Source organism: Saccopteryx leptura, chromosome 2, assembly GCF_036850995.1.
Source record: "Saccopteryx leptura isolate mSacLep1 chromosome 2, mSacLep1_pri_phased_curated, whole genome shotgun sequence".
NCBI classification, from domain to species: domain Eukaryota; kingdom Metazoa; phylum Chordata; class Mammalia; order Chiroptera; family Emballonuridae; genus Saccopteryx; species Saccopteryx leptura.
In genome coordinates this window covers 282132114-282159801 of record NC_089504.1, presented here as the reverse complement: position 1 = coordinate 282159801, position 27688 = coordinate 282132114, and the positions used below count along the sequence as shown (strand labels likewise).

At 44.5% G+C, this 27688-nt stretch overlaps 2 protein-coding genes across 3 annotated transcripts in view; both read left to right on the top strand.

Annotated features, from left to right (window-relative positions):
- CADM3 (cell adhesion molecule 3) overlaps window positions 1-24381 on the top strand; it is a 33081-nt gene extending 8700 nt beyond the window's left edge. The window contains exons 2-10 of one of the 2 annotated variants that reach the window (XM_066362060.1): window positions 11013-11114; window positions 13160-13300; window positions 13803-13955; window positions 14590-14727; window positions 15040-15210; window positions 17490-17580; window positions 17990-18159; window positions 20908-21033; window positions 21940-24381. In XM_066362060.1, the coding sequence (XP_066218157.1) occupies window positions 11013-11114; window positions 13160-13300; window positions 13803-13955; window positions 14590-14727; window positions 15040-15210; window positions 17490-17580; window positions 17990-18159; window positions 20908-21033; window positions 21940-22058 (1211 nt within the window). In that variant the 3' untranslated portion in view covers window positions 22059-24381. The remainder of the gene's footprint in view (window positions 1-11012; window positions 11115-13159; window positions 13301-13802; window positions 13956-14589; window positions 14728-15039; window positions 15211-17489; window positions 17581-17989; window positions 18160-20907; window positions 21034-21939) is intronic. The other variant, XM_066362061.1, reaches the window with a different exon arrangement.
- ACKR1 (atypical chemokine receptor 1 (Duffy blood group)) lies at window positions 23680-27401 on the top strand. The gene is made up of 3 exons (XM_066362062.1): window positions 23680-23833; window positions 25842-25918; window positions 26372-27401. The coding sequence occupies exons 1-3, from the start codon at window positions 23680-23682 to the stop codon at window positions 27353-27355; spliced, it is 1215 nt and encodes a 404-aa protein (XP_066218159.1). The 3' UTR covers window positions 27356-27401.
- The last annotated feature ends 287 nt before the right edge of the window (window positions 27402-27688 follow it).

Sequence of the window (27688 nt, the reverse complement as noted above, 5' to 3'; positions counted from 1 at the left end):
ACAAGTACTTTCAATAACAGATTTCATTTGGAATATACAGATTCTCGCTGATACATTTATTTTTCTTCTCTGTCCTGGCTCTTTGCTTCTATTCTGATTCTAGAATTCCAGACAAAGTCTCAGTGTAAAAAGCAACAGCGGTAAACTGGTTTGTTGAGTCTCTGACTTAAATACTTATTGGAAACCCAGCAAAACTTTAATAAGTACAATTGAAGACAGTAACTTGAGGCTTAGTATAGCTTAGGTCAGCCTTTGAAGAGTGCAGGGCCAAGTTCTTCTATGACTATAAAATGAGGAGCCAGTTATACCATCTGCTCCTAATCATTACTCAAAAAATGCAAAAGTGACAGTGGGACAATTGTACTTACTCATCCCTACCAGTTCTTACTTTAATTCTTAAAGATATCTTTCCAAACATATATTATATATGTTTCCTCCCTTAATCTCTGTCCTCTAATATCAGATAAATATAAAAACCACTGTTACTAGGCCCCTGAGTGTCACAATGCTCATTTATCCTTAACTGCTGCTTCATGCCAACTCTCTTCTGGTTTTCAAGCCCTGGAGTCCAATGTCAGTAACAGATGGACTGAGCCTCAACCCTGGGGAGAAGAGGGTTCTGGCCCTCTCCTGGAGAGTATGAACAGAAGAGAGCCTGAATTCTGCTTTGGGAAGAATATCTGCACTTGAGCCATATGGTTTTCTGAAAATAAGAGATTCTGATTAATAATGGGCTTGTGAAAAGGACTCTGTATCTGGGTCATCAGGAAAACTGTGTGTTTATGTCAGAAAAAAATTTAACACAGCTATATAAATAGTAAAAATTGTAGTGTGCCATGTAGGTTGAGGAACACATGTTGGGGGGGGGAACAGCATAACCAAGTTGAAATATATATGCACTTGGGGCACAAAAATGAGTATATCTTCACATTAAAGAAGAGATGGTCAATGAAGTTTTAAGAAGAGAGAAGAAGAGGAGGTTTTGGGGTCAGAAGAGTGTTATTTACCACTCTGAAGACGGTGAAGTCTGTAGACTTGGAAGAACGTGTCCGTCTCACAGAAGAATTAAATTTCCAGCAAGGCACAAAGTAAGTCTAATTAAAAATATTTCCCTCTCTGAAAAATACATTTTTACATGAAGAAAGTGAGGGAAGTAGGCTGAACCTCAGATAAGATTAGGAGAAGAGGGAAAGCTAGTGCAGTGTGGACATGGAGAGTAGAACACATTATTTTTCATGTAACATTCTAACCATTGCCCTGAACCTGTCATTCACACCCTGCCTCTGATCACCCAGTGAAGGGAAACTAAAAACAAGTCAGTAAAATTGGAACCAATGGAGATAAATCCTTTTGTGACTGACTTCTAATAAATTAAACTTTTGGACAGCATTTCAATCCTACCATGCAAGGTCATCAGCCTGAGAAGACAGCCTGTTGATAAGGGAATTCATCCATGCGCTCAAATGAATACTGAAGTTCTGGAGTGTAGGTGCAAGGTTTTAGAACCTGGACTGAGATTTCTGGTCCTCAGGGAGTCTAGCCTTTACTTCTCTCTGATGTCTCTGGGCTTTCTTGCTTTTTCCCAGCCCCTAATTTCCCATAGCTAAACCTATTTTCCAATGAGCACTGAATTCTACTTTCATTTTACTCCACTCTGACATGCTTCCTTTCCAAGTACTTCCTAAGTTTGGGAGAGGGGGGCAAAGGGTGGATTTTGTCCAGTTCTATTACACATATGTGAAAGCAGCAAGATAAATTTAGCAAAGGGTATAAATACATGGCATGTGGTTCAAGGGACATCTAAAACTTCAGATACAGTCTGGTCTTTTGACTTTCTATTGCATTAGATTGCAGATCCCAGGTCATTCTGGTCCTGATTTCTGAGTGTGTGAGCATGGTGGGAAGGAAAATGAGGGAGTGGTCAGATGGACACTCCTAAAATGTCTCAGAACTGTTGGTCATAGGAGTGATTTCATGGTTGGCCTCAGGGGCTTATCTGAGAAACAAATTATTAGAATCAGACCCCTGTTCTTCCAGAAGCACTTAACTGAGCCATCCCTTCGCTCTGTCTTGTCTCCCCTACCAGCCTTGGTACAGAATGCTAGATGCTCAGTCCTAGAAGCAAGAAGCTAAGGCTAGGAAGAGGCTCTTTGGGGATAGGTTCCCCTTCCATTTTTTTTCCCAATTGCAGTTCTTGCTACAACATAGTATTGGCTACAGAGGGCCTTGTTTTTGTTGGGGGCAAGCCCAGTACTAATGCATGGATAACACTGAATCAGTATCAAATCAAAGCAACAGCTGTCCCCACCTCCTTCTCTACCTCCAACTTCTCAGTCTCTGCTCCTCAGAATCTTAACTAAGTCTTTCATGGCTCCCCTCAGCCTACAGCAAGCCCCCTCTGCCTCCAGATTTTTTCTCTTTCTAGCTCAAGAGCAGGACATGCTCTTTTTTATCTCTTTCAGTCTGTCTCCCACTTCACAATCAGGTTAGCATCCCTATAGCTCTGTACCAGACAGATGCCAGCTCACATGCACATGCATACACACACACACACACACACACACACACACACACACACAGCTTGTTCTCATAATCATCACAATCAGGTTAGCATCCCTATAGCTCTGTACCAGACAGATGCCAGCACACATGCACGTGCGTACACACACACACACACACACACACACACACAGCTTGTTCTCATAATCATCTTTTTAAATTCCTAAGGTCATGGAAGTGGCTTCTGCCCCTTGGCCTCCTTTTTTTATAAGAACTGAAATCTGCCCATAAGGCCCTGAAGTTTGTGAAGATGTGTTTCTTGACATCTTCAGGGATTCTGCCCAGCATTTAGTAGAGTCACTTCCCCTGAAGTCTAAGGTCCTGGGGTTCCTCACTACCATACACAGGGAGATGGGGAGTAGAAAAGGAGGATGTCATTGCAAGTAAAATCACACTAAATGGAAACTTAACCTTTGAATTAGCTAGTACAAAGACCTGCTATCAAGTGACAATGATTACAGGTGATCAGGTTATAACCACAGCTCCCATCAGCTGCCTGTGTGACTGTACTTAAGTTCTGAAACCTCTTTGAACCTTAGTTTTTCATCTTTAAATTAAGAGGGCTGCACTTGATGCTACTTAAGGCTCTTGTCAACTCTAAAAGTTTATGCTTCTAAGAATCATAGAGAGGGAAATATTTTGGGAGGAATGAGGTGTAACAGAAAGAAGAGAGAAGTTATTGAACTTTGGTAATAAACATTCAGAAACATGTCACTTCCATCTTGTCTGGTAGAATCAAAAAGATCTTTAAAATAACCATATTTGGCCATTAATGGTTAGGAGAAAAATGACCAGACATGCAAATTCATTGCAGGGTTTAAGGAAATATACAAATATTTTTATTCATGACATATTAAAATTGGAGTAATTTTTTTTCCCAGTCTCCACAGGCAAGCTAACCAACTACCAGAAAGGTCCCCTTTTCCTCATTCAACCTGGAGAAGCTAAGCCACATACCATTCCAAGCCTAGGAAACAAAGCTTTTCATTTGCAACAACCTAATTAGGATGGAACCAAAAGGTGTCTGCCGATGTGCAATAATAAATCTGTGTGAGTCCACATTGGTCCCTTTCAAACTTAAATCTTGGATCATCTAACAATGTAGGTTATATAAATCCTAGATCTCTTAGCCATGCTCTTCCAAGCTACAGGACTAATCAGCATGTTAGGAACTTCTTAGAGTGAAGCTACTGTTCCCACCTCTAGTTACTACATGTTTTCACTTATTTCCTGTAAGCCTCCTGGGAGAATAAAGCAAAGCTGAGAGTAGTGACTTTAGGCCCAAGAGGCTGATGGAAACAAGGAGGAAAGTGGGCAAATAAGACTCCAGGAGAAAAAAACAGACAGTGACAGAAAGAACAATGGAGGGAGGGAACAAGGAGAAGCAAGAGCTCAGCAGTCCAGCCAGAAAGGGGGTGGAGGGGCAGCAGGCTGGACAGAAGCCTAGCTCAGGGAGGCGGCAGGCAGCAGAAGCATAACTGAGTTTTGGAGTTCTGAAGTAAATGTGAGCTAGAGCATATCTGAGCTAAACAAGAAGACCCTTTAAGAGATCCTGCTGCCTATGAGGCGGCACAGCTCCGTCCCTGAAAAGCATCAGAAAGAGAAGGAAATTCACAGAGAATCTCTGAAAAGAAAGGTAACCCCAGATTACAGATTAACTCCCACCTCTGTGGCCCCAACTTTTGTCTGATTGCACTGTAATACCGAGGATATCAAGGAATCGGGAGCTTAAGGAAGGGCAAAGTTACAAAGGAATGGAGAGAAGAAAGGAATATTTCAGGCCCTCAAAATCTTAGACTAAGGAACTACAGCATGACTTCATAGGAGTTGTGTAATCTCTGGCATCCCAAGAGCAACTGAAGAAAGTTGAGGTTTTTTTGATCAGGGTTTTATGCTCTGAAGTCGGAAGTCTCTCAAGTCAAAGTGACTTTCAAAATCTTGGAGTTTTTGCCTAAATCAAGACTCAGCTGGTACTGGCTCTGGGCATCAAGAAAAGTTTCAGGAGCTAAAATCTGATTATGATTTTGTTAAAGTTTTTTTTTTTTTTTTTTAAGTGTATGACACAAGAATTTACTATGTGTCTGAGGTCAGGGAAGAATTAGAATAAAATCTCTGGCCAGGGAACCCACCTGTGCATGGGAGTGGGTAAACCATTTTAAAAGTGGGTCCCTTCAAAAAAAAAAGTGGGTCCCTTCAGTAATCTGGGCCACAGCTGTCGGCGTATTTTTCCCATGGAGATAACACTCCTCCACCCACCTGTCACAGTAGTCATAAGAAATAAGTAGGCTGGGATGAAGAGTATTTTTAATACTGAAGTTAGAGAAGTGCTGAATCATCATCATCATCACCATCACCATCAGCTCTTATTCAGGGAGCTGATTTTCTTTACTCGGTAAGGTGGGGTTCTAGACCCAAGCTCTAGCAAGGACAGCAGCGGTTATTTGGGAGAGTTCGGTCCCCTTGCCCCACCATTCTACATGTGCACCTGTGATCAGGAACCTTAAGGCCAATGTGCCTTAGCTTCCCAAAACAGACAGGGCAATGAAGATATTAAAACCAAGCAGTCAGAGTTTATACTGGCACATAGACTTCCCTAGTAGCATCACTTAAATTAGAGACATAATACATTTTTATTCATTTGAGTCATTCATTTATTCAATAAATATTTATTGAGCACTTACTATGTGCAAGATCCTGAGTGATAAGTGAACAACTTGATCACAGGTGCCAATGTATGCTCGAGGGAGGCACATTAGTAAGTTTCCAGTTCCCATCTCTGCTACTCTCAACATGAACAATCAATCAGAAGGAAATTAGTGAGTGAAAGGGCTATCTTGTCCTTTAAAATGCTGGGAATCCTAAATATACTAAAACCCATAGGTAAATAAACCAAGAATTAAGAACCTCCAAGACAACTGAGAGCAAACAGGAAGGTAATGTTAGTTTTTAGCATAAATGCTAGAGTGCTATGAAAATACAAGGTGATTCCATTGCTTCTAACTGGACAGATCTTTAGCTTTATTAACTGAAGAGTCTCACATTGTAAAGCTTTTAAGAATTTACAAAACATCCCCCAAAGGATTAGATGAAGATATATTAAGAAACCCAATAAAAAATGTAAGAGTGGGTACAAATCACACCACCACCACCAGCAGCACCACCACCACCTCCACTACAAGCACCCAATTCCTACTTGCTATAGCTTTCTGGTTTTTTTAAATTACATTGTAGGTGAGTGTTGTGAATACTATGTAGGTGGGCCACCCCTGGCCAGCAATACAGAAAGTAATCTTCCCCTTACAACCCCAGCCAACTACCAGACACAAAATACATACTCTGCAAAAGAAGGTAGTATAGTGAAAATGTTAAGAAAGGTTGAGCTTTGTGGTCAGAGAGATCTAAGGTTTTTTTGTAAAAGGATTTTATTGGCCCAGGCTGATTTGCTCAGCAATAGAGCATCAGCCTAGTGTGTGGAAGTCCTAGGTTTAATTCCCAGCCAGGGCACACAGGAGAAGTGATCATCGGCTTCTCCACCCTTCCCCCTTCTCTCTCTCTCTCTTTCTCTCTCTCTCTCTCTCTCTCTCTCTCTCTCTCTCACCCCTACTTGCAGCCATGACTCGATAGGTTTGAGCAAGTTGGCCCCAGCTGCTGAGAATGGCTCCATGGCTTTGTCTCAGTGTTAAAATAGTTCAGTTGCTGGCAACAGAATAGTGGCCCCAGATGGGCAGAGAGCATCGCCCGGTAGGGGGCCTGCCAGGTGGATTGGGATCAGAGCGCATGTGGGAGTCTGTCTGCTTCCCTGCGTCTCAATAATAAGAAAAAAGATTTTATTCATTAATTTTAAAGAGAGGATAGACAGGGGGAGAGGATCAGAAAGCATCAACTCCTAGTAGTTGATTCTCCTATGTGCTTTGACCATTGTAAACCCAAGGTTTAGAACTGGCACCCTCAGCATTCCAGGTCAATGCTTTATCCACTGTACCACACATGTCAGGCCAGAGAGATCTAAGTTTAAAACCTGTCCCATCTCAACACTTACTGAATCCATCATATAGATGAGTTACTTAGCTTCCCTGAGCCTTAGTCAGTTTCTGAGTCTTAGTTACCGCATCCTTAACATGTGCATAATAATACTTATTAAAATGGTTGTTCTGGGCCTGACCTGTGGTGGCGCAGTGCATAAAGCATCAACCTGGAATGCTGAGGTCACAGGTTTGAAACCCTGCACTTGTCTGGTCAAGGTACATACGGGAGTTGATGCTTCCTGCTCCTCCCCTTCTCTCTCTCTCTCTTTTTCTCTCTCCCTCTCTCTCTTTCTCTCTCTCTCCCCCCCCTCTCTCCCTCACTCTCTCTCCTCTCTAAAATGAGTTTTTAAAAAAGGGTTGTTCTGAAGTAATCAATATGGAACATCTAATTTGGATCTTGAAACACAGAGAGTGATTGATAAATATTAATTGCCACCATCTTGTAGACTTCTAGGGCTTTTCAGCCTCTGGATAGGTGACCCTCTTCCTTGGCCTGTTTGTTCTTACCCTGTTTCATTTGCTGTTGCCTCTTTACTGACAGATGATGAGCCTATTTCTCACAATAGAAGACGCTCAGCCTTTGTTTCATTTATTAAATAAATATTTATTAAGCACTTTTTATGTGTAACATGCTGCATTAGTACCAGTACTGGATATAAAAATGAATCAGATATCAACCCTACCTGCATGATCTGTATAACTTTGGAAAGAAGCCAAAAGTGCAGTACAAAGTACAGTGATGAATAATTTAGGGAAGCTAGAAAAAGTGTTGTAACTCAGAGAAATGAGAAATTGTTTTCACCTGGAACAATTAGGGAAGACTTTTGGAAGGAGATGCCACTGAAGATAAGCCTTGAGGATGAATAGGGAGGGCTTAGATGTGCGAAGATGGGTGAAGGGCATTCTCAACAGTTACTGTAAAATAGGGAATGAATGTAAGAAAGCAAAGGGGTTACAGAAAGAATTCCGAATAGTCAACTATCTGGGATAGGGGGTGAGTGAAATAAAGAAAAGACAAAGCTGAAAGGCATTTTGGCATTAGACTGTATAAGATTTTAAAGGCCAGACTAACAAATCGGGATATAATCTGTAGCTAAAGGGAAGTAGTGAAGGCATCTGAGCAAGAAAACAATATGACCAATGTGACCAGATCTCTCTTTATCTATTTAGCTCTGTGAGGGCCCTCCTTCACTAAAGGTTCTGTGGTTTCAATGTCTGCTTTTCCTTCTAAGGACCCCATCTGAGAAGAATTTTACTATTTCCACTTCAAAGTCCATATAGTCCCTTCAGAGTATTCTTAAATTAACCTTTCTAGTCTGAATCAATTGATGAAATTGTGCTGATGTCATAAATGAATGGCATAACCTATATAAATCTAAAAAAGGCACTAGAGCCTGGCCGGGCAGTGGCGCAGTGGATAGAGCATTAGACTGGGATGTGGAGGACCCAGGTTCAAGACCCCGAGGTCGCCAGCTTGAGTGCGAGCTCATCTGGTTTGAGCAAAGCTCACCAGCTTGAGCCCAAGGTCGCTGGCTCGAGCAAGGGGTCTCTTGGTCTGCTGTAGCCCCCCAGTCAAGGCACATATGAGGAGTCAATCAATAAACAACTAAAGAACCACAACAAAGAATTGATGTTTCTCATCTTTCTCCGTTCCTGTCTGTCTGTCCCTATCTGTCCCTCTCTCTGACTCTCTCTGTCTCTCCCACAAGAAAAATAAAATAAAAATAAAAAAGGCACTAGACTTCCACAATCCAGGTAATAATTTTTCTACTTATTCATGTTTTTGTTAATAGAATCATCACTCATCTGTTCCCCTGGGAGTGGCCATCCAGAATTTATCATCACAGGTGTGCAATTTGTCACCCCATAGGGGAAAATGAAACAGCTACTTCTTAAGCAATTTTTAAAACAATACAAACCAGAGTTCCCTATAAGCCTATAGAGACAATATACCAAGCATATTACAAATATGCCACTTATTGAAAATAATTTGTTTATTTTCAGTTCCTTTACCTAAACAATTTTCTTTGGTTTGAACAACCTACATCACCATTTCACTTATTCATCCTATGCAGGAAAAAAAAAGTGAGCAAAATGCAGAGACAGGGAAGGGATGAAAAGAATGTAAGCAAGGAGAACAAAATTGAGAATGCAGGGGGGGGAAAGCACAGATGAAAGAAGAGTAAAGACCAAATTCATGCTGTTGGACAGAATACACACTGCCTGATTAGGAATAGACATAGCACAATGCCAATTGCAGCGGAATGAATTACTAGACCAATTAAATGTACTGAGAACCCACTATGAGCTAAATGCTAAAGATACAGAGATGAATAAGGTAAGACCTTATTCAAATAGCTCAAGGTATATATGAGGAGACATAAATAAACAAGTAAATTGCAATATAATAGGCTGAAATGATATAAGAAAACAGAGCTGTTGAAAAGTTTTGAGAGCACCACCAGAGAAAGAATCCTTGAGAGGTGTCTTTTTAGGTGCATTTAGGTAAGTCCCTGAACCTTTCTAAACCTCATCTCTAAAAAGTGATTATATTTGGTAGTTTATCTCTCAAGGTTGTTTTGACATTCAGTGGATTTATGGTTGAAAATAACCTCTGTAAACTCGAAGTCCTATGCCAGTGTATGAGATGGCTATTTCCTCTGTTCATGTGAGTGGTACTGGGCGCTGAGCATCGATCCTCTGGCTCCTCACTTCCAATCCACCATTCCAAACTTGAGCACAAACATTTGGCTTCCTACTATGTGTTTAAGCAGCATGCCCACAGACACACAACCTGAAAAAACAACAACCTGAAGCACTCATCAACTTCAGCTTGCTTCCATCCTTGATGTGCACAGAAGGCAGCAGGGTGAGCTGGAACCCCCGGAGGGTCTCTGCTCCTAGGAGAGCCCTGTCCTCTACAGGCCACCTCTACCAATTTTCTGTTTTCTCTATTTTACTCCCCCTCTCATTTGGGAATTAACACTTCTGTTTAGTACAGAGTAATTTCTAAATCTCCAAGAGCATGTCTATGAGGAACTCCAGAGAGAGTGGCATCTCCATGAAGGCCTGCAAGCCCCTGAAACTCTCTTAGAGCCCTATCCAAAAGCAAAGATCTCTCTAACTCTCCCCTCATTTCTCCCTATCCTTCTTCCCTTCTCCCCTCTTTCCTTTCTGATTCAGCAATTCTGTCCGTCTCCCGTTTCTTCTCCTTGGACCCTAAACCCATATGCCACTTTCTAGTTTTGTCTCTTGCCCCTGCCACTGTGCCTCTCCCCACAGTAATCCCTACCCATTCTCTAGATCCCAGTGCCCCCTTCTGCTCCATTCCTCTCCCACCCACTTTCCCCACTGGTCTCTCAAACCAGCATGCTGCAACAACTGAAATCATGCTGGAGCTTAGGTCGAGACAAGTTAACAGGTCAGAACTCTGCTCAGCAGCCGATGACCACACTGAATTTTGCGCACGTGATTGGCTACTTCTGGGCTTATGGTGGAGGCCGTGAAAAGATGTCTTTGGCCTCTTTCTTTGTCCCTCTACCCTTTCCGGTTGAATTGGGGAAATAGGCCCTTGACACTGTGCAGTCACAAAATGGTTTATGGGCTACATGCTAGAAAGAGATTTGTTGTGCCAGAGGAGCAAGCAAAGTCAGTGATGTAAAGGGCAATTGGACTGAGGGTAAAGGAGGAAAACTTGAGAATTTGAGCACTCAAAAGAAGGCAACAATCTGGGAAGGGTGGGGGCAACTTCTGCCCTCACCCTTGTTGTCTGTCTTCAGTAGTAGGGTCTTAACCTGAAAAAAGTAGAGATTTGAATTTGGATCAGGCATTTAACATCCAGTCTGTGTTCTTCTATTTGTATGATCTTGGGCAAGTCACTTCATTCTGTTCCCACACTGCAAAGTAGTAATGATAATATCTGAATACTGATTTTACAGGTTTATTAAAAATATTAATGTAAAAGTATTTTCTAATTATTAAACTTGTCATTATTTTAGTAGCTAATAGAGTGTAGCAGAGAGAATCCTAGATAAGGAATGAAGTCTTGGGTTATCTTTCATTTTCTCTGCAATAACCTCTACCATACCATGTTTTACCTTTATATGCTTCATTATACTCACCTGTGAAGTGGGAGAATGGGACCAGATGACCCCAGGATCTCTTTTGGCTCTATCATGATATGATTAAATGGTAAAATTTAGCATCCTCCTTTAATTCACCCCTTGGGAGGAAGAGTTCACTTCCTTTTTAAAATACTTTCATTAATCTCTCTTTTATTTGTGAGAAACCCACTTTCTCCTGTGTATTCTGGTGAACCTACTTTTTACAGGGGCCTACCTCTCCCCTACCTCCAACAATGAAAATATAGGTCCCAAACTGCAGCAACATATATGTAGGGCTCATCCTTGATGGAGATTCTCTCCCCAGGCTACTGGCAAGAGCAGGATTTGGAGCTGGGAACTCTGGCTCCACTCGACGAGGCCATCAGCTCCACAGGCTGGAGCAGTCCTGACATGCTGGTCAGTCAAGGTGAGAATCCAGGACCCCTCATCTCAGTGTACTCAGTGCCCTCAATCATCTTCACATCATCTCCCACTCATGTGGCCTTCACCCTGTGTTTTACTCCCTTCCTTTCCATCTGACATCGTAGTTCTTAGTTCTAGACCAACATCTCTAGCACATACTTCTTCTTCCCTTACTCCAGTACAAAGACCTCTGTATCCCCTACACCTTTCTCTAAAAGTAAAATGATTCCAAGAATAGTGAAGTCCTAGAAGACATAGTCAAGGTAAAAGTCTTAATAAGGAACCAGGCAGGGACAATGGGATTACTACTCAAAAATTGGTATATAGCGAGTAGGAAATGAAAGCCTTCCTAAACCTTCCATTGAGATATTTAAGAAATGTATCACTCTCAAATTTACTCTGCCAGATCAGTCTCTGCCTCATTCATCTCAAAACTGTATATAGCGTTAATTCTTATTAGATGATTACTTGAGAGGCATTCCAATTAAATAAATCCTGCGTTGAAAGTCAGAAGAATAAAGTTCTAGTCTTAACAAGAATCACTAATAGGTAGAATGATCTTTTAGGCAAAAACTCCACTTCCATTGCCTCATTGTCTACATCAGTAAAATGAAGGAATTGGTTCCATAATCCTTAAGACCTCTTTCAATTCTAATTTTTATGATCCTAAACACTAAAACTAGTGCTTCAATTTGAAGACAACTATGCTAAGCATTGATATCAACTCCAGCACATGCCGCCTTTACTCCTCAGGGCACCTTCTCTGCCAGGAGTGCTCATTGCATGTTGGAGATGGAACTGTGGTGACCAAGAAGAAAAGGAGTAAGCAGACAGGGAAGGGGTAAGGTCAGTTTAATAGGGAGCATAGGGATTGTCTAAGTTACTTAAATAGGGTATGCAAGCAATATGTTTCTTGGTTTTCTATTCAGAGGAGAATAATGCTGGTTAACTAATTTAGCACCATAGAAAAAATACTGTGGATGTTTCAGAATCAGAGCTGGAAGGTGTTGGTTTTTTAGTTATGTGAAGGTCAGTGCTTTCGGGTCACAGAAAGTCAGTCCTGAAGATGAGGGAATCAACACTGGGAATCAGAAGCAATACTTTGAGGAAAATGGAGCAATAATCCTGGGAGAATGAAGCAAGTGTCACATAGATGAAGGGACTCACAACTATGCCTGACAAGAAGGCACATTTGAGATCCCAGTGGCTCATCCATATGATGCTTTATTAGTATTTTTTGTTTGTTTGTTTAATTTGACTAAGGAGAGAAAGATTAGACAACATATTTCCATCACACCAAAGGGAAAGCTTTAATTCTTTGCTCTTTAGCACCAGGATGGTGACTGGGTTTGTGTTGGGAGGTAGGTAGAACTAACACTGAAGAAATATGTTAAGGGAGCTGATGAATGAAAGAGTCTGCGTCAATATGTTTTTAAAAATCTTTTTGTTTGTATGTTTTGAAGTTTTATCAGCTACCTCTTGTGTACATGAATGTGCAATCCAAGGACTGGCCTGGCCTTCTGCTCACTTTTAGTTTTCAGTTATTAGTCACAACTGCTTCTCCTATTCTTACTCATATAGGCAGGTGGTGGCAGGAAGGCAAAATATGGAATGAGAAGTACATATGTGTGTTTCCAAAAGTGAATGGTAGAACTCTACCCGAAAAGATATGCAGTGCTCACAAACATGAGGGGATATTTCATCACTTCATATTCATTTTGAAATATCCCCTCATGTTTGTGAGCAGTATTGATGGCGTGACATGTGTAGATTTGGAGATCCTTTATTCTTCTAAGTGTTCGTAGCCATTTCAGTTTATCACACAAACATTCAACAAATGACTGTTTTTTGTGTATTCAAAACAGGAAGAAAAAAGGCCCCCCTTACCACCACTTCTGTTCTTTCCTCCTGATCCTTCCCCTGTGATGCATTAAGAGAAACAGACATCTGGACCTTGGATGGTCTGAATTAAAAGAAGTGAACTTTGGCCCAGAAATGGGTAGGGGTCTAGGGCTTGCTCAAGAAACTAACCCAATTCTACTCCTGCAGACAGTCAGCCCTGGACGTCTGATGAGACAGTGGTGGCTGGTGGCACCGTGGTGCTCAAGTGTCAAGTGAAAGACCATGAGGACTCATCCCTGCAGTGGTCTAACCCTGCTCAACAGACCCTTTATTTTGGGGAAAAGAGAGGTAGAGTTATCTCTCTTTGTGGGAACCATAGTCTGGGGAAGGGGATTGCAGCACTGAAGGAAAATGTCCCTGTAGTCCAGAGGCTGAGACACGCAGAAATATGGCTGTTTGAGGAAACTTCAAGCCATGGGCTCCTCAACTAGTTTCAGGGAAACTTCATTGTTACAATTCTGACCTAGCACATGCATGGTCTTATGAGGTCCTGGGGTGACTTGACCCAAATGCAGCAGTATGAGACAGCTGATGTCAGTGTTGACCTATGTGTCTCATAAGGAAGCAGCTGAGGTCCAAACTAATTTTCTGTGTGTCTCTGAGGTCACTGTGCCCAGTGCCTTAGGAAAGTGACTCAGTACCCTAAAGACTGCTCAAACTCAGGAGCAGATTTTCCCCCGGTCCAAATCACACTAGACCCTTTCCCTGCAAAAAGTTACCCTGGGATTGAAGATAAACATGAAGGGTGCCAGTAAAAGCCTTGCTTCCCATTTTTTACTCCCCTCCCCAGCCCTTCGAGATAATCGGATTCAGCTGGTTAAATCCACACCCCATGAGCTCAGCATCAGCATCAGCAACGTGGCCCTAGCGGACGAGGGCGAGTACACCTGCTCCATCTTCACTATGCCTGTGAGAACCGCCAAGTCCCTCATCACTGTGCTGGGTGAGGCTCCTAAACCCCAGTGTCACTGCAGCATGCTTCTGTGCAAACAAGGCTCCCTAGATGGGTCCCTGAAGAAGCCTAGAGCCAGGCAAGACTCCAAGCCTTTTGGAATACTTCAGTCTATTTTCTTTGCAATGGGACAAAATACAAAGTGCACTGATCTCTGATCATTTCTCCTCTACTTACTGTGTGCTCTGTAACAGATCTCTTATTCTCTCTGAACTGAATTTCCTAACCTGCAACAGAAGGATGATAATGTCTATTCCATTTACCCCCAAGATTGTATGAGGGAAACATGAGATGTGCATGCAGTGTATGATTATAATGTCTAAGTTCAGTACCCCAGTTGCCTACACACTCTCATTCTATATTTTATCCTATATTTCAATTTTCTTCTGTGCTTCCTTGAGCTTCACACTGTTTCTGTGGCCACCTAGTTGTGCTCTGGGGTGTCAAGTCACATATCGTGTCTCAGGTGTGGTGTATCTCCCCACTACCATGCCTCCTCCCTCCAAATCTTTATACCAAAGCAGGACCTAGGTATTCTGTCCCCCAGAGACGCCATCTCAGCCGAGAGCTGAGTGTAACTTCATGGCCTTTTCTTTATATCCTGGCTGTCTCCTATGCATGGTAGGAATCCCACAGAAGCCCATAATCACTGGCTACAAGTCATCATTACGGGAAAAGGAGACAACCACCCTAAATTGTCAGTCTTCTGGGAGCAAACCTGCAGCTCATCTCACATGGTGGAAGGGTGAACAAGAGCTCCACGGTAAGTTTCTCTTGCCCTTGGCTCACTGGAGGAGGTGGTGATGGGGGGAGGAAAGGAGAGAGGGAGGCATACCTTTTTATATGTCTGTGTAAGTGCACACAAGGCATGATAGAGAAGAGAAAAGTGAAAATGACAGATATTCTGTGTACACATGAATGCATGTGTGTACATACCCATTTCACAATTTCTTAAGTTTGTCTAAGTTGAAACTCACCATCTGTATGTCTACAGTGGGGCCCACACAATATCTGCATGTTAGGGCTCACTTTGTGTGTGTGTGTATGTGTGTGTGTGTGTGTTTCTGCACTCTAGGAGAACCAACCCGAATACAGGAAGATCCCAATGGGAAAACCTTCACCGTGAGCAGCTCAGTAACATTCCAGGTTACCCGGGAGGATGACGGGGCGAACATCATATGCTCTGTGAACCATGAATCTCTAAATGGAGCTGACAGATCCACCTCTCAACGCATTGAAGTTTTATGTATGTCATGGGCTTATGGGTGAAGATAGATCAGGTATGAGACGGGGTGTGGGGAAAAGGAAAATTGTGGTGATTGTACATGAAGGAACAGGCACAGAGCAGTGGGTAGGTAAAAACAAAATGAGACAAGAGGTGACAGGACTAGGCCAAGGGTCAGCAAACTTTTTTCTGTAACGGTCCCAATATCAAACATTTTAAGATTTGGATCATATGGTCTCTGTTTCAACTACTTATTTCTGCCGTTTTTGCAAGAAAGGAGCCATGGACAATATGTAAACAAACATAGAAGTGTTCCAATAAAATTTTATTTATAAAACCATGTAGCTGTCAGGATTTGACCCAGTGGGTAAGTTTACCAACTGCTTGAGTTGGCCAGTATGATGCAACTAGCTTGTAAATTGTAGTGGTAACTAGGAAGTGAGGAGTCAGAAGATGCAGGTTCTAGTCTGCCCTCCACCACTTACTGGCTATGTCATGCTAAGAAACTTGTTTTACCCCCATGAGTTTGATTCTTTATTTGCTAAATGAGAAGATACATATGGGGATCACCAAGGCTTCTGCTTGATGTGGCTTATGAATAGTTTCAAGAAAACACAAGTCGTAGGAAACACAACCTCTCTAGCATCATTATTCCCAGATCTTTTCCTACCCTACACCCTGTCTTCCACAGCTCTTTGATTTTTCCTGAGCTCTTGACCCAAAGATGACCACTATCACGATGATTACTCTTAACCTTTCCAGGGATCCTCAGCCATTCATGGAACCTGCCTTGAGTAAGGTCCGAGGGCTTCCCTCCTTACCTGAGGAAATTTGGAAATTTTTAAAAAGAACTTTTCTGAATGGAGGAAGCAAAGGGGAAAGAAAATATAGTATAAAGGTTGAAGATAGAGAGTTCTATAATAATGTACTTTTTGTTCTAACTCATCTAAAGGCTGGGTGCTTTTCTAAAATAATTAAAACCCTTAATCTCTTTCTTGTGGTTGACGTAGGCCTGATTCAGGGCTATTTAAACTTATTGCTGAAACTTGAACATGAGGTAGGTCTGGGACAGCTTCATTTTCTGTTTAGCAGACTGAGTTTGAAAGCAGACAACCTGGATTCTCACTACAGGACCTCTACCTGCTAGCTGTATTACTTTCACCACAGCACGTAATCTCTTAGTGCCTCCTGCTTACTTCTTTAAATTTTCTTAAGGATAAATGAAACAATATCTATGAAAGCCCTTTGTAAACTTCAGAGTTCTATACTGTTATAATTTATTAATCTGATTATTAGTCCTGAGGGTCAGGTCCCCTGACTTTGGGCTTCTTCCCCTGAGTCTGGACCCTGGCCGGGGATAAAGCAGGCCCACCCCCCGTCTGAGTCCCGAAGATTTCTTTTAGGTACCAGACCATCTAGCAATTACTCTCCAGGGAGCTTTTTGGCACAACTGTGATCAGCAGTCAGTCAACAAATGCTATACTCCAGGTAGTGTGTTAGAGGCTTCTATGGCTGTGGGGCCCTGAACACCCATTCTCTCACCTGCCTGATTTTCTTGTCCTGTTTGATTTGACTGAAACACATTCATTAACTGGTTGTCAAAGTTGGTTCTAGCCTTAGGGGAAGCTTGACATCTTTATCTGTTGTTGGAAACCAGCATTGTTCTAGGTGGCCATCTAGACCTAGCCTCCTCAGCAGCCCTCTGGTGTCAGTGAGATGCCATGATTCCCTTGCAGAGCCTGTTTATATTGTGTCAGTGCCTTTTTGCAACCAAAATATGATTCCCATCACCTCCTGTGTCAAAGCTCTCGCTTCATTTTTGGACTCACCACTGAAAGTCATGTTTTTTTGTTCAACCATTACTGCAGGTTTAAGCTTCCTTACAGAAGAGAAGATTAAAAGTTTGTGAGCTCAATAAATTATCAAGTTCAGGTGTATTTGCTGTGTGACAAATACGCATTCAGTTCCATTTATGTGCTAGGCAGTGTGTTAAACACAGATATACCAGTGAGACCCCTTCCTAGCCCTCTCTTAGACATCTCTCGGGTCCTCACCAAGGACAGACCATCCAGGTCTATACCTCCACAAGGTGGCAGTACCAGTCCCTCAGACATTTAATGGCAATAGTGGTCTTTGCTCACAAGAAGTAGAAGGGGCAAAGTCTTTGTTCACAGCCTCTTGGACTCCTGAGGCATTTAAGGGTGGAAGCTGTAATGGGTAACAGGATGATTTTGAGATCAGGGTGATCTTTTGAACAGTGTGGGAGTTTTAAGTTAACACCATTTTTTTTTTCTCCACAGACACACCAACGGCGAAGATTAGGCCAGACCCTCCACACCCCCGGGAAGGCCAGAAGCTGTTGCTATACTGTGAGGGTCATGGCAATCCCGTGTAAGAAGATTCATTTCCTGGCCTCTAATACAACTCCATACTCTCAGATTGTGATCTTCACATAACATCTTCCTACATCTTTTGTACTGTCTGAACCTTACATTTGCCCTGACACTAACAACATCCATCCTCTGTTTTTACTATAAAACAGCAGGAGTGGGGAGGGGCCAGTCCCCCATTCCCTGAGGTTCCATAAAGAACCAAGTTATAGTAAGGTACAAATTAGAACCATTCTTTTTTCTCCAAATTGAACCCCAGGAGGTCACCCTCTTCCTGCCTCTGAGCAGCTCAGTGTCTGTAGCTCCTTAAACTTCTTAAGCCTTCATCAAACAGTCCCCGACTTGCCTGCTCCCAGTTATTTTTGTCTTCCTCTAGCTCCCTGACCTATTCTTTTCTGAACACTCAACAGCCCCCAGCAGTACCTATGGGAGAAGGAGGGCAGTACACCACCCGTGAAGATAGCCCAGGAGAGTGCTCTGATCTTCCCCTTCCTCAACAAGAGTGACAGCGGCACCTATGGCTGCACAGCCATCAGCAACATGGGCAGCTACAAGGCTTACTACACCCTTAATGTGAATGGTGAGCCCACCTCAGTTTTCTTTCAGCGTTCCTCTTTTCCCCTTCGCTGTCCATCTTACACTTGCATCTTTCTGTCACCTGAGAACACCCCCAGATGGTGCTTTGGAGTAAACTAAAGGAACCAACAGACCCCCAGTGAGGGCCTGAAGACAACTCCAGATCCGCTCTGGCATGCACAATATGAAAAGATCAACAGAATGGAAGGCTTTTATTGGCCTGGTTAGCACTGATAACTTAAATGACACCATCCTCCAACACCTGCACTCACATGGCAGAAAGAATAATAATTCTGTGTTTTTGCAACAAGCTATTCTCAGAGTCCTTCTCCTGTGACTAGTATGGGATGCATACTACTGCTGCCATCTCCTTTCCTGCAGACCTGGGTCCAGGAAGGAAATTGAGATAAGTTTGTACTGATAAATATTCAGAATATTTTCTCCGATGCCATATCTTCTAGAGGGTCCCCAAACGTTTTACACAGGGGGCCAGTTCACTGTCCCTCAGACCGTAGGAGGGCCGCCACATACAGTGCTCCTCTCACTGACCACCAGTGAAAGAGGTGCCCCTTCTGGAAGTGCAGCAGGGCCAGATAAATGGCCTCAGGGGGCTGCATGCAGCCTGTGGGCTGTAGTTTTAGGGACGCCTGTTCTAGAGGAATTAAGTGATGTTTCTTCTCTGAAGTTCTTCCCAAAGGTGTGACCACAAAATCCAGTTTTAGAATAAGAGACAGGCTAACAAAAAAGTCCCTTTATAGAGAGCGAGCAGAAGATTTTTTGAAGATCCCAACAGTAGTGGGGTCACTTCAGAAAGCCTTATAAACTTTCCCTCAGAATAGGGAAATGCATTGTCAGGGGAATATCAGAAGTTCCCTCGAGTGAAATGCCCATTTAAAGCCTGCTTAATCAAGCCTGAGGAGACAAAGTAAGAAAGACAAAATATATAATAAGGAGTCAGTGAGGCATCAAGGCAAGCTGAATCTGTGGAAAACGGTAGGTCTCCCATAGACAGGCCTCCCAGGGACAAGAGTCCTGTGAGTGTCTGGATGGGGTGATTCTAACTTCAGGGCAGACCTCATCATGTGGGGATTGTCTCAACACAACAAACAAAGTTCGGTGCTTAGAGCAAGGACAGTGCCCTGAGGTGCAGTATCTGCTCTCAGCTCTCTCCAGACAAACTGTGAGGATGATGGGCGGTGAGAGCAAGTTCTTGTGCCCTGCGGTGGTTCTCTCTGCCCTGTGCTGGAAATCCAGTCCTGTTTGACTTAACTGCTCCAGTGCTGACACCTGATGGTAGAGTGAGTTACTGCATCTTCTCACAGGAATAGACTCCCGCTTGCCCGGAATAAAATTAAAGTGTTCCACCTAGAGACGGGCCTGTCATTGAATGACCCCAGAGGTCATGTTGATGGAAACCTGTTTTTCTAAGGAATTTTTATTTCCCTATCTCTAGAATAATCATCCAGGATTTATTTTTACTGTAGACTGTGTCGCACAGGCTCCCTAGGAGAAAGACAGTGAATACCTTCATTTTGTTTTCTCTAACTTACACCATCACACCCCCCACCCCCATGATATCATGGTATTCACAGCCCATCTTCTCCCCACCTCCCAAGTAGAACATTAAAAACCAGAGCACAAATATTTTATTTTCAAATAAAGTATTGGCACACAAGGAACTAAAAAGCTGGCTTAATCAAGCTTGAGGAGACAAAGTAGGAAAGACAAAATATATAATAATGAGTCAGGGAGCCATTCAGACTCAAGCTGCACCTGTAGAAAAACAGTACTTCCCCCATGGATGGGAGAATCATATCTACAATGAGTAATTTTGGACACATCAGCACTGTATGCTAGGCCTGTGCACTTCTTCTCAGGTGTTTGGGGCTCTGCAATCGCAGGCCCTGTCCTTGGCATGACTAGCCCATCTGTGCTGTGGGAATTGATCCTCTGTAGATTCTGCTGTAGAGAATAGATTCTCTGTTCAATGGCAGAGACATCAGCCATCATTGAAGGAAGCATGGTAGGACTTCCATGAAGGAAATTGTCTATTTTCCACAAACTTTTGTTTGATAGGAAGTGAGAGTGCAGTTGTAGATCCTCCTGATAAGACTTGTTAGAGAATTAGGATTTTGCTGGAACTCTATACTCTTCTGCCAAGAAAGAACACTGTTTTTTTATACAGTGGGTCACAGTTTATCATATTTTGTAAAGTGCTGTCGATGTGCTCAATTCTTGGATTCATCAGTGTTTTACTGCTCCCTCTCTACCTGATATCAGGGCAATGGGTTAATAGGTTGAGAAACCCCTGTAGGAACTCCATCTCAGAATATCAAGTGGACGCGAGAGTGAGAGGGCATGAGGTGTACAGGGAAGGAATACTCTGAAAACCCAGAAATTAGAAGAAATAAATATAGAAAGACAAAGAGAGAAAGTTTTAAAGATAATTTAAATGTTAAAGCAATTATCTTTGACTTGACTAAAGTCAAACTTCAGTGCCATGAACTCAACTTAAAAGGTTAAATGGAGGCAATTTATCTATTCACAAATACTTTTTTGCAAAATTACTATGTTCCAAACACTGTGTAAAAAAACCTGAATTCAAACCAGTCCCTTTGCTGAATGATGTTACTTCATTCTCCTGATATTAGTTTATGTTTTCTGCTGTGTTAGATGATCTGTGGCCAGGTCAGAAATGCCATAATATTCGGGTTTTTCTAAGATCTGACTGTGTGCATTGGCCCTTCCCTAGATCCGAGTCCGGTGCTCTCCTCCTCTAGCACCTACCATGCCATCATTGGTGGGATTGTGGCTTTCATTGTCTTTCTGCTGCTCATCCTGCTCATCTTCCTCGGCCACTACCTGATTCGGCACAAAGGTCAGATGCATGAGGGAAGTATCAGGAGAACTTGGGTGCGGTAGGGAGATGGATCAGGAGCAGGCAGGTAGAAGCTGGATATAGGAAGGGCCTTCAGAGACCCAGTCAAGCCTTATGAGTGTTTGAGAAAGAAGAATGCAAGCAACTTTGTTATAAATGGAGCCTCACTGACCCCTCAGGAAAGCCTCACCACTTTGTTGCTCACCCAGTCAAATCAGACTTTCCCAGTCGGCTGCTCTTCTCACACTGCCCTGTCACCAGCATTTTCTGCTGTGAGCAGTAAACAGCCAAACTCTACATCTTCTTCCCATTTCTTTATGCACGTTCTTCCTTTCAGGTTAGCCTCATTTCCCTTATCTTTTAATCTCTTTGTCCCTAGTCTCCACAATATCTTTTCTTTTCTCTTCTCTCCTGGATACATGCCATCTTTCCACCCTTTCTTCACAGGCTTTCCTCTCAGATGTCCCCCTCTGTTATAACTTCTAGCTCTAGCCAGACTACACTGAGTGATCAAATGCTAACCTGCTCTCAACATGAAGCTGAGATGGCAGTTTCCCTAGCACTACCTTACACACACATAGCCACATGCACACATACATATGCGTATATACACAAGCACACACATCATGCACACAGATACACACATATACACACACACCATTATTTTTTGCCACTATTATTGATGATATTCTCTTATTAAAGGCAGGATTCATTAGTTCATAGGAGGGTGGTCAGATGAGGGATGTTGGCAGCAACATACAAGTTAGGTCAGGTGAGGAAGAAGAAAGCTCTAAACAAAAGAAAAATGACAGGAGCAAGGTGTGGATGGGTGGGTAAGAAAGTGGACAAGGGGGCTTCAGAGGTTTGGAAACTGCTCTAAAAAGAGGAGCCTCTATTCCTCCCCAGGAACCTACCTGACACATGAGGCTAAAGGCTCTGACGATGCCCCAGACGCGGACACAGCCATCATCAACGCAGAAGGCGGGCAGTCAGGCGGGGACGACAAGAAGGAATATTTCATCTAGGGTGCCCACCCACTTCCTGTGCTTCTTCAGGGGCCCCATGGGGACTGCTGGGGGCCATAACCAACTTGGACTTGTACAGAGCGACCCCAGGGCCACCCCTCCTGCTTGCTCTCCTCCCTCCCCTCCGTACAGAATGTCTGCTTTGGGTGCGGTTTTGTACTGGGTTTGGAATGGGGAGGGAGGAGGACGGGGTGGGGTGGGGGAGGAAGGGTTGCCCTCAGCCCTTTCCCTGGCTTCCCTGTGTTTGGGTTATTATTATTTTTGTAACAATCCCAAATCTAATCTGTCTCCAGGCTGGAAGGGCAGGGGTCCTGGGGTGAGAAAAGCAAAAAAACTGAAGCTTTAGGAAGAGAATGAGGGTGGAGGGGTAAGGACAAGGAAGGAGCAGGGCTGCCATAGTGGGGGTTCTCACCAGCCCGCCATCCTCTACAACAGAGCGGCTTCCTGGACTTCACTGGGAATGGGGAGGTTGTGAGCAGGAGATGGAGGTGGCCTTTCCGCTGCTAACAGTCACATACCTGGGACTGTGGACAGAGACACGGGTGTCTCTCTGATACCCCTGTTCCACTTCAGTAGGAAAAGATGAATGGGGGCTTCTGAGGAGATGTGACCTGCAAATGGCATGCAGCCGCACAGAGACCCAGGGCTTCCACTGGGGGAGGATGTGGGTCCCTGCCAGGAGGAGTGGACTGGGAGAGGAAGGATGGCAGAGATAACCTCATCCACCCTGTCCCTCGTGATGTATGAAGACAGGTCCTTTACACAGGAACTGCCCTTGAAGGATAGCAGGGCAAGGCTACCCTTCTGCTCCAGCAACTATGGGATAGACGCTGCTCCAGGGCCAACTGCGTCTGCTTCCCTGCCTAGGGGCCCCTCACTCTCATCCAACCCCTGGACTGTTGCTCAGCAACCGCTCTACTTTTGGCAATGGCATTGTTCACCGACTCCTCCCATCCTGTGCAACCTGGCCCCTTCCAGTTCCTAAGCCATCCCTCAGTCCTTCCTCTTTTCCTCAGCAGCCAGGCAGACATAACCACAAAAATACTAAAAGGAGCTTCACTATACTGAACTGTTTCCTGCCCAAACAAAGAAAATAATGTGAACTCTGTGAGTGTATGGATGTGTGTGTGTTTGTGTGTACATCTGTGCGTGTGAGAGGCAGCAAGGTGGGTCCTGGGCAGGTGGGTGGACTGTGGAACATGTAAAGAAGGGCCTTGGGTGGGAAGGATTCATAGCCAGCTTGGTACCTACCTTGGGAGGTTGCTCCCTCCTGGCATTTCCCTGCCACGCCCAGTGCCCATCTGTCGTGAAGAAAACAGTCCCAGGATGTTTGTTCTCAGTTGTACATCTAGTCTTGCCCTAAAACAGAACATCAAACTTCTGCCTCCGCCGCCCTTGGAGCTATGGAGTCAGTGCCACAGCCTTTGCTATGCACCCCCTCAGGCCTCTCCCTGGCCCTGACCCTAGGACAATTGCTGTCACTTCTTTTTTTTCTATAGTCTGTACCTAATGAGTTAAGAGCTGGAATGAAACTTCCTGTCTCCTTCCCATATCCACTCCTCTTTTTGATTTTCTGTCTTCCTTTGTGGCTTGAGCTGGTTGCCATGGAGATGAGTTGCTCATGTTTCCTGTCCAGCCAGCCACCTTACCTCAGACCCAGGATGCTCCTTGGCACCACTGTCACTCTCCTCCAGCATGTCCTCCCTGCTATGACAACCCAGGGGTGTGCAAAATGGAAGCAGCTGCATCCAGCAGGTCTGCCCACTTAAGTTCAGGTAATATCACTGTGGGTCTTCCAGCAGCTGGGTATGGCCCTGGGCACCACAAGCAGCTCCCTGCCCTAAGCCAGGGCTCCTTCTTCTTATCGCAGCAAGGCAGCCTAGGGCCCCAGACCCGTGAGCTCCCTGTCTCCTAGCACCTGCTTTCAGGAAAAATGATTTCCTCTTTGAGCTGAATCACTCTGTCCATATTACACAGAAGCCATATTTGTACCAGGGGTGGGGGGAGAGGGGCCGTTGTGCTGTGTGTGTCTGTCTGTGGGTGGAAGGGAAGGGAGCAGGGAGGGGATTGTGTATCTTTATAATCTTTCTAACCTATGCTAATCTCAGAGGGGTACCCTCAATATATCTGGATCACCGTGTTGCTCGGCTGCCTCCTTCTTGCTGCTCTTGGTCCTGTGGGGATACATGTATAAGGGCTGCTCTGTTGGTATCCCTGCACCTGGTACTTTCAGGGGTGGTGTGTACCTCACCAGACCATCCTCCCAAGAACATTTCTGTATGGAAACAATATAACTCTCCAAGGGAGAGAAGTGTGTTCACTCCCTTTGGCTGGATCCTTGCTTTCCAGAGAGTGTTTGGAGTGGAAGATGTGGCTTCCTACTGCCTTCCATCAGGCAGGACTGGAGAAGGTGGAGACAAAGGTGAAGATGCTGCCAACATCATTCTGGGGCAGTTTCAACAGATCCCCCAAACTAATTTTCCAACCCTCCTCATGTTGAACCTGAAACTGAAACTAGGGTCTTTGTAAGGTCCCCATTCTTTTGCAACTTGGCTTCCCTACTCTCCCGCTAGGCACCCCAGGTGAATGGGAAGGAGATACTTGGCAGAACTGGAGTTAAAACATCACATGGTTTGTTGGATAAGAAGCTTTCTCTATCTCACCATTCTGACTAGGACACTCTATGACTTACCTGTTCCAATGTCCAAATAAAAATCTCCCTAATGGAGGAAATAAAATGTGGAGGTGAAGGAGGGTGATCATCAGAGATTATAGGAAAGCAGTTAGGGGAAAAGGGGCTACCAAAGAGCCAATGTGTCAAGTTAGGGGTATCCACCTACATGGTAGACAACCGTTCTGTCAGCCAGCTGGAGAGAAACAAGTTCTCCCCACATCAGAAACTTGACCCGGCGCTGAACAGCCAGGCCAATGCAACAGTCCCACAGCCTTCGTGTCCCTGACAGAAATATGAATAGAGATTACCCCAGAGGCAACAGGCCCATCTGAAAATGTGCTGTCCTATTGTCCCCCAGAGCCTGCTCTAACTTAGACCACTTGTTCCGTTTGCTGTGAAAGATCATTTCACTGCACCCACAGGTGATGAGGCAAATGCCCAGTCACTGCCTGACTAGCTTCATTAAGCAGTCCCTTCCTCTTTTCACACCAAACACCCAGACCCTAACCCATGCCTCAGATATGTGCACAATACACGGCACACAACCACAAGCACAGGTGAATAAACACCTTCTTCCCCCCAGACTGATACACAAAGAGCCCTTGCCCACATGTTCCTCAGCTTGTCAGCATCTAATGGATTTAGCCACAGCACCAATAACATATCCTCTCACAAACACATGGCTTCTGAATGATCTTTCATTGGCTCAGGTTCAAAGGGATGGAGGAGCAATGAGAGTCATTAGCTGCCTTTCCTTCCAACTTCCCAGCACTTCTCTTATCTCTTTCTCACACTTCACCCCTGGCCTCCTCTTCCTTCTTTGTGTTTAAAAAGTCCATCCTGATGGAAAGCCCCTTACTTCTTAGCCTCCTTTTCCACCTTCAGGAAAACACCCACTTTCTGGTCGCCACCTTTTTCCTTTCCCGAGTGCAGGTCCTCACCAGCAGGACAACCTCAAAACAGGAAACTTGAGGCCAACGCCCTCTGTGGGCCTGAAGCTTAGGCAGGCAGGCAGGCTTCCCGAATGTGCCTCCACCCTGTGCCAGCCCACGGCCCTGCCCAGAACTGATGGCCTTCATTAGTCCCTGACACTTATCTTGGAACCACAGCAGGTGAAAGAACCATCCCAGCCCTTCTCTTTGCCTACCCTGAGCCCAGCAGTGTCATGGGGAACTGTCTGCACCGGGTGAGTGTGGGGCAGAACCCACAACCCACAATTCTGCCCCTAATACCCCTCTGTTTGGCCCTCTGTCTTTATATTTCTTTTTTCCCTTTCCTTTTTAACCCTCTCTACTTTTTTACCAAGTCTCCTAGGTCCCCATTGTTTTCCCTCTCGTTTGCCTTCCAGTCAGTTCCATCAGGTCCCTGGTCACCCTCCCTCAGACCTTCCTCTGCTCGCCAGTCTTGCCCACTGCCCTTCCCCTGCTTTTCCATGACTCCGCTTCTCCACAGGCTTTTGTCTCAACTGCATTGTCCTTTACCACCATCCCCCCTGTATCCAAATCTTCCTGCCTCCCTGTCCTTTAGCCCCAGGGTCTCTTCTGTCCTTCCCTTCCCTGCCCTTTCCCTTTAGTTCCCCAGAGACTCTTCAGTTGGGTAACTAGATGCTCTGATTGTCCCTTCTGGGGATGCCCTCCAGGTGGACTCATCCTCCTTCACTGATGAGAACTCCAGTGACTCTACCTTTGGAGATGAGTTTTCGTCTGAGTGGAATTATTCCTACGGATCTGAGGACTTTAACTACACTGGACTGGAAGCAGCTGCCCCTTGCCATTCCTGTAACCTGCTGGATGAGTCTTCCCTGCCTTTCTACGTCATCGCCAGTATCCTGGGCCTCCTAGCTAGTGCAGCGGTCCTCTTTGCTCTTCTCAGACCTCTCTTTCACTGGCAGCTCTGTCCTGGCTGGCAGTTCCTCTTACAGTTAGCTGTGGGTAGTGCCCTCTTCAGCCTTTCTGTGCCCATCCTGGCACCAGGGCTAAGTGGTGCCCACAACACCTACCTGTGCCACCTGGCCCACTTGGTCTGGTATGGCTCAGCCTTTGCCCAAGCTTTGCTGATAAGCTGCCGTGCTTGTCTGGGTCCCAAACTGGGTACAGGCCAGGTCCCAGGCCTTACCCTGGGTCTTACTGTGGGAGTTTGGGGAGTGGCTGTCCTACTGGGGCTGCCAATCACCTTGACCAGTAACATTTCCAATGGACTCTGCACCCTGACATTCAGCCAAGATATTTTGCATTTTTTTCACTCTGCCACATGTTTTTTAATCTTTATCTTGTTGCCACTGGGTTTATTGGGAAGTAAGGGGCTGAAAATGGTATTAGGCAGGAGGTCCTGTCCCTGGGTTGATATCCTGTGGATCTGGTTCATTTTCTGGTGGCCTCATGGAGTGCTTCGGGGACTGGACTCCCTAGTGAGGTCGAAGGTCCTGGTATTGTCATCATGTTCAGCCCAGCAGGCCCTGGACCTGCTGCTGCACCTGGCAGAAGCCCTGGCAATACTGCACGGTGTGGCTACACCCCTACTCCTGGCCCTGTTCTGCCACCAGGCCTCTCGTACATCCATGCCCTCCTTGCCTCTCTCTGCAAGACAGTTCTCCCATCAGGACACCCTTGGAGGAAAATCTTAGCTTTCTTCTCACCTGCCAACCTGAATTAAAGTCTATGGTGCTTTTATGAAGCTGGTGGTTTCTTATTTTGTCTTGAGATGTAGAGGAGAGGGAGAAAATAGAGAGAAAGGGAGAGAGAGAGAGAGAGATATTTTGTTTCAGATTGTCCTGCTAGTGACTGTTTCTATAGCTGGTTTGAGGAGAAAGTAAAGGATGTACAGACATCCTCAGGGCTCACAGGTATTCTCTTGAGGTGTGGGGTTACTGCCATCTCTTTCAAGGGAGAAGAAAGGGGAGCAGCTAAACCTAAAAAACTAGAAGAGAAGTTTTAGAAGGTAAGGAAAGAAGAGAAGT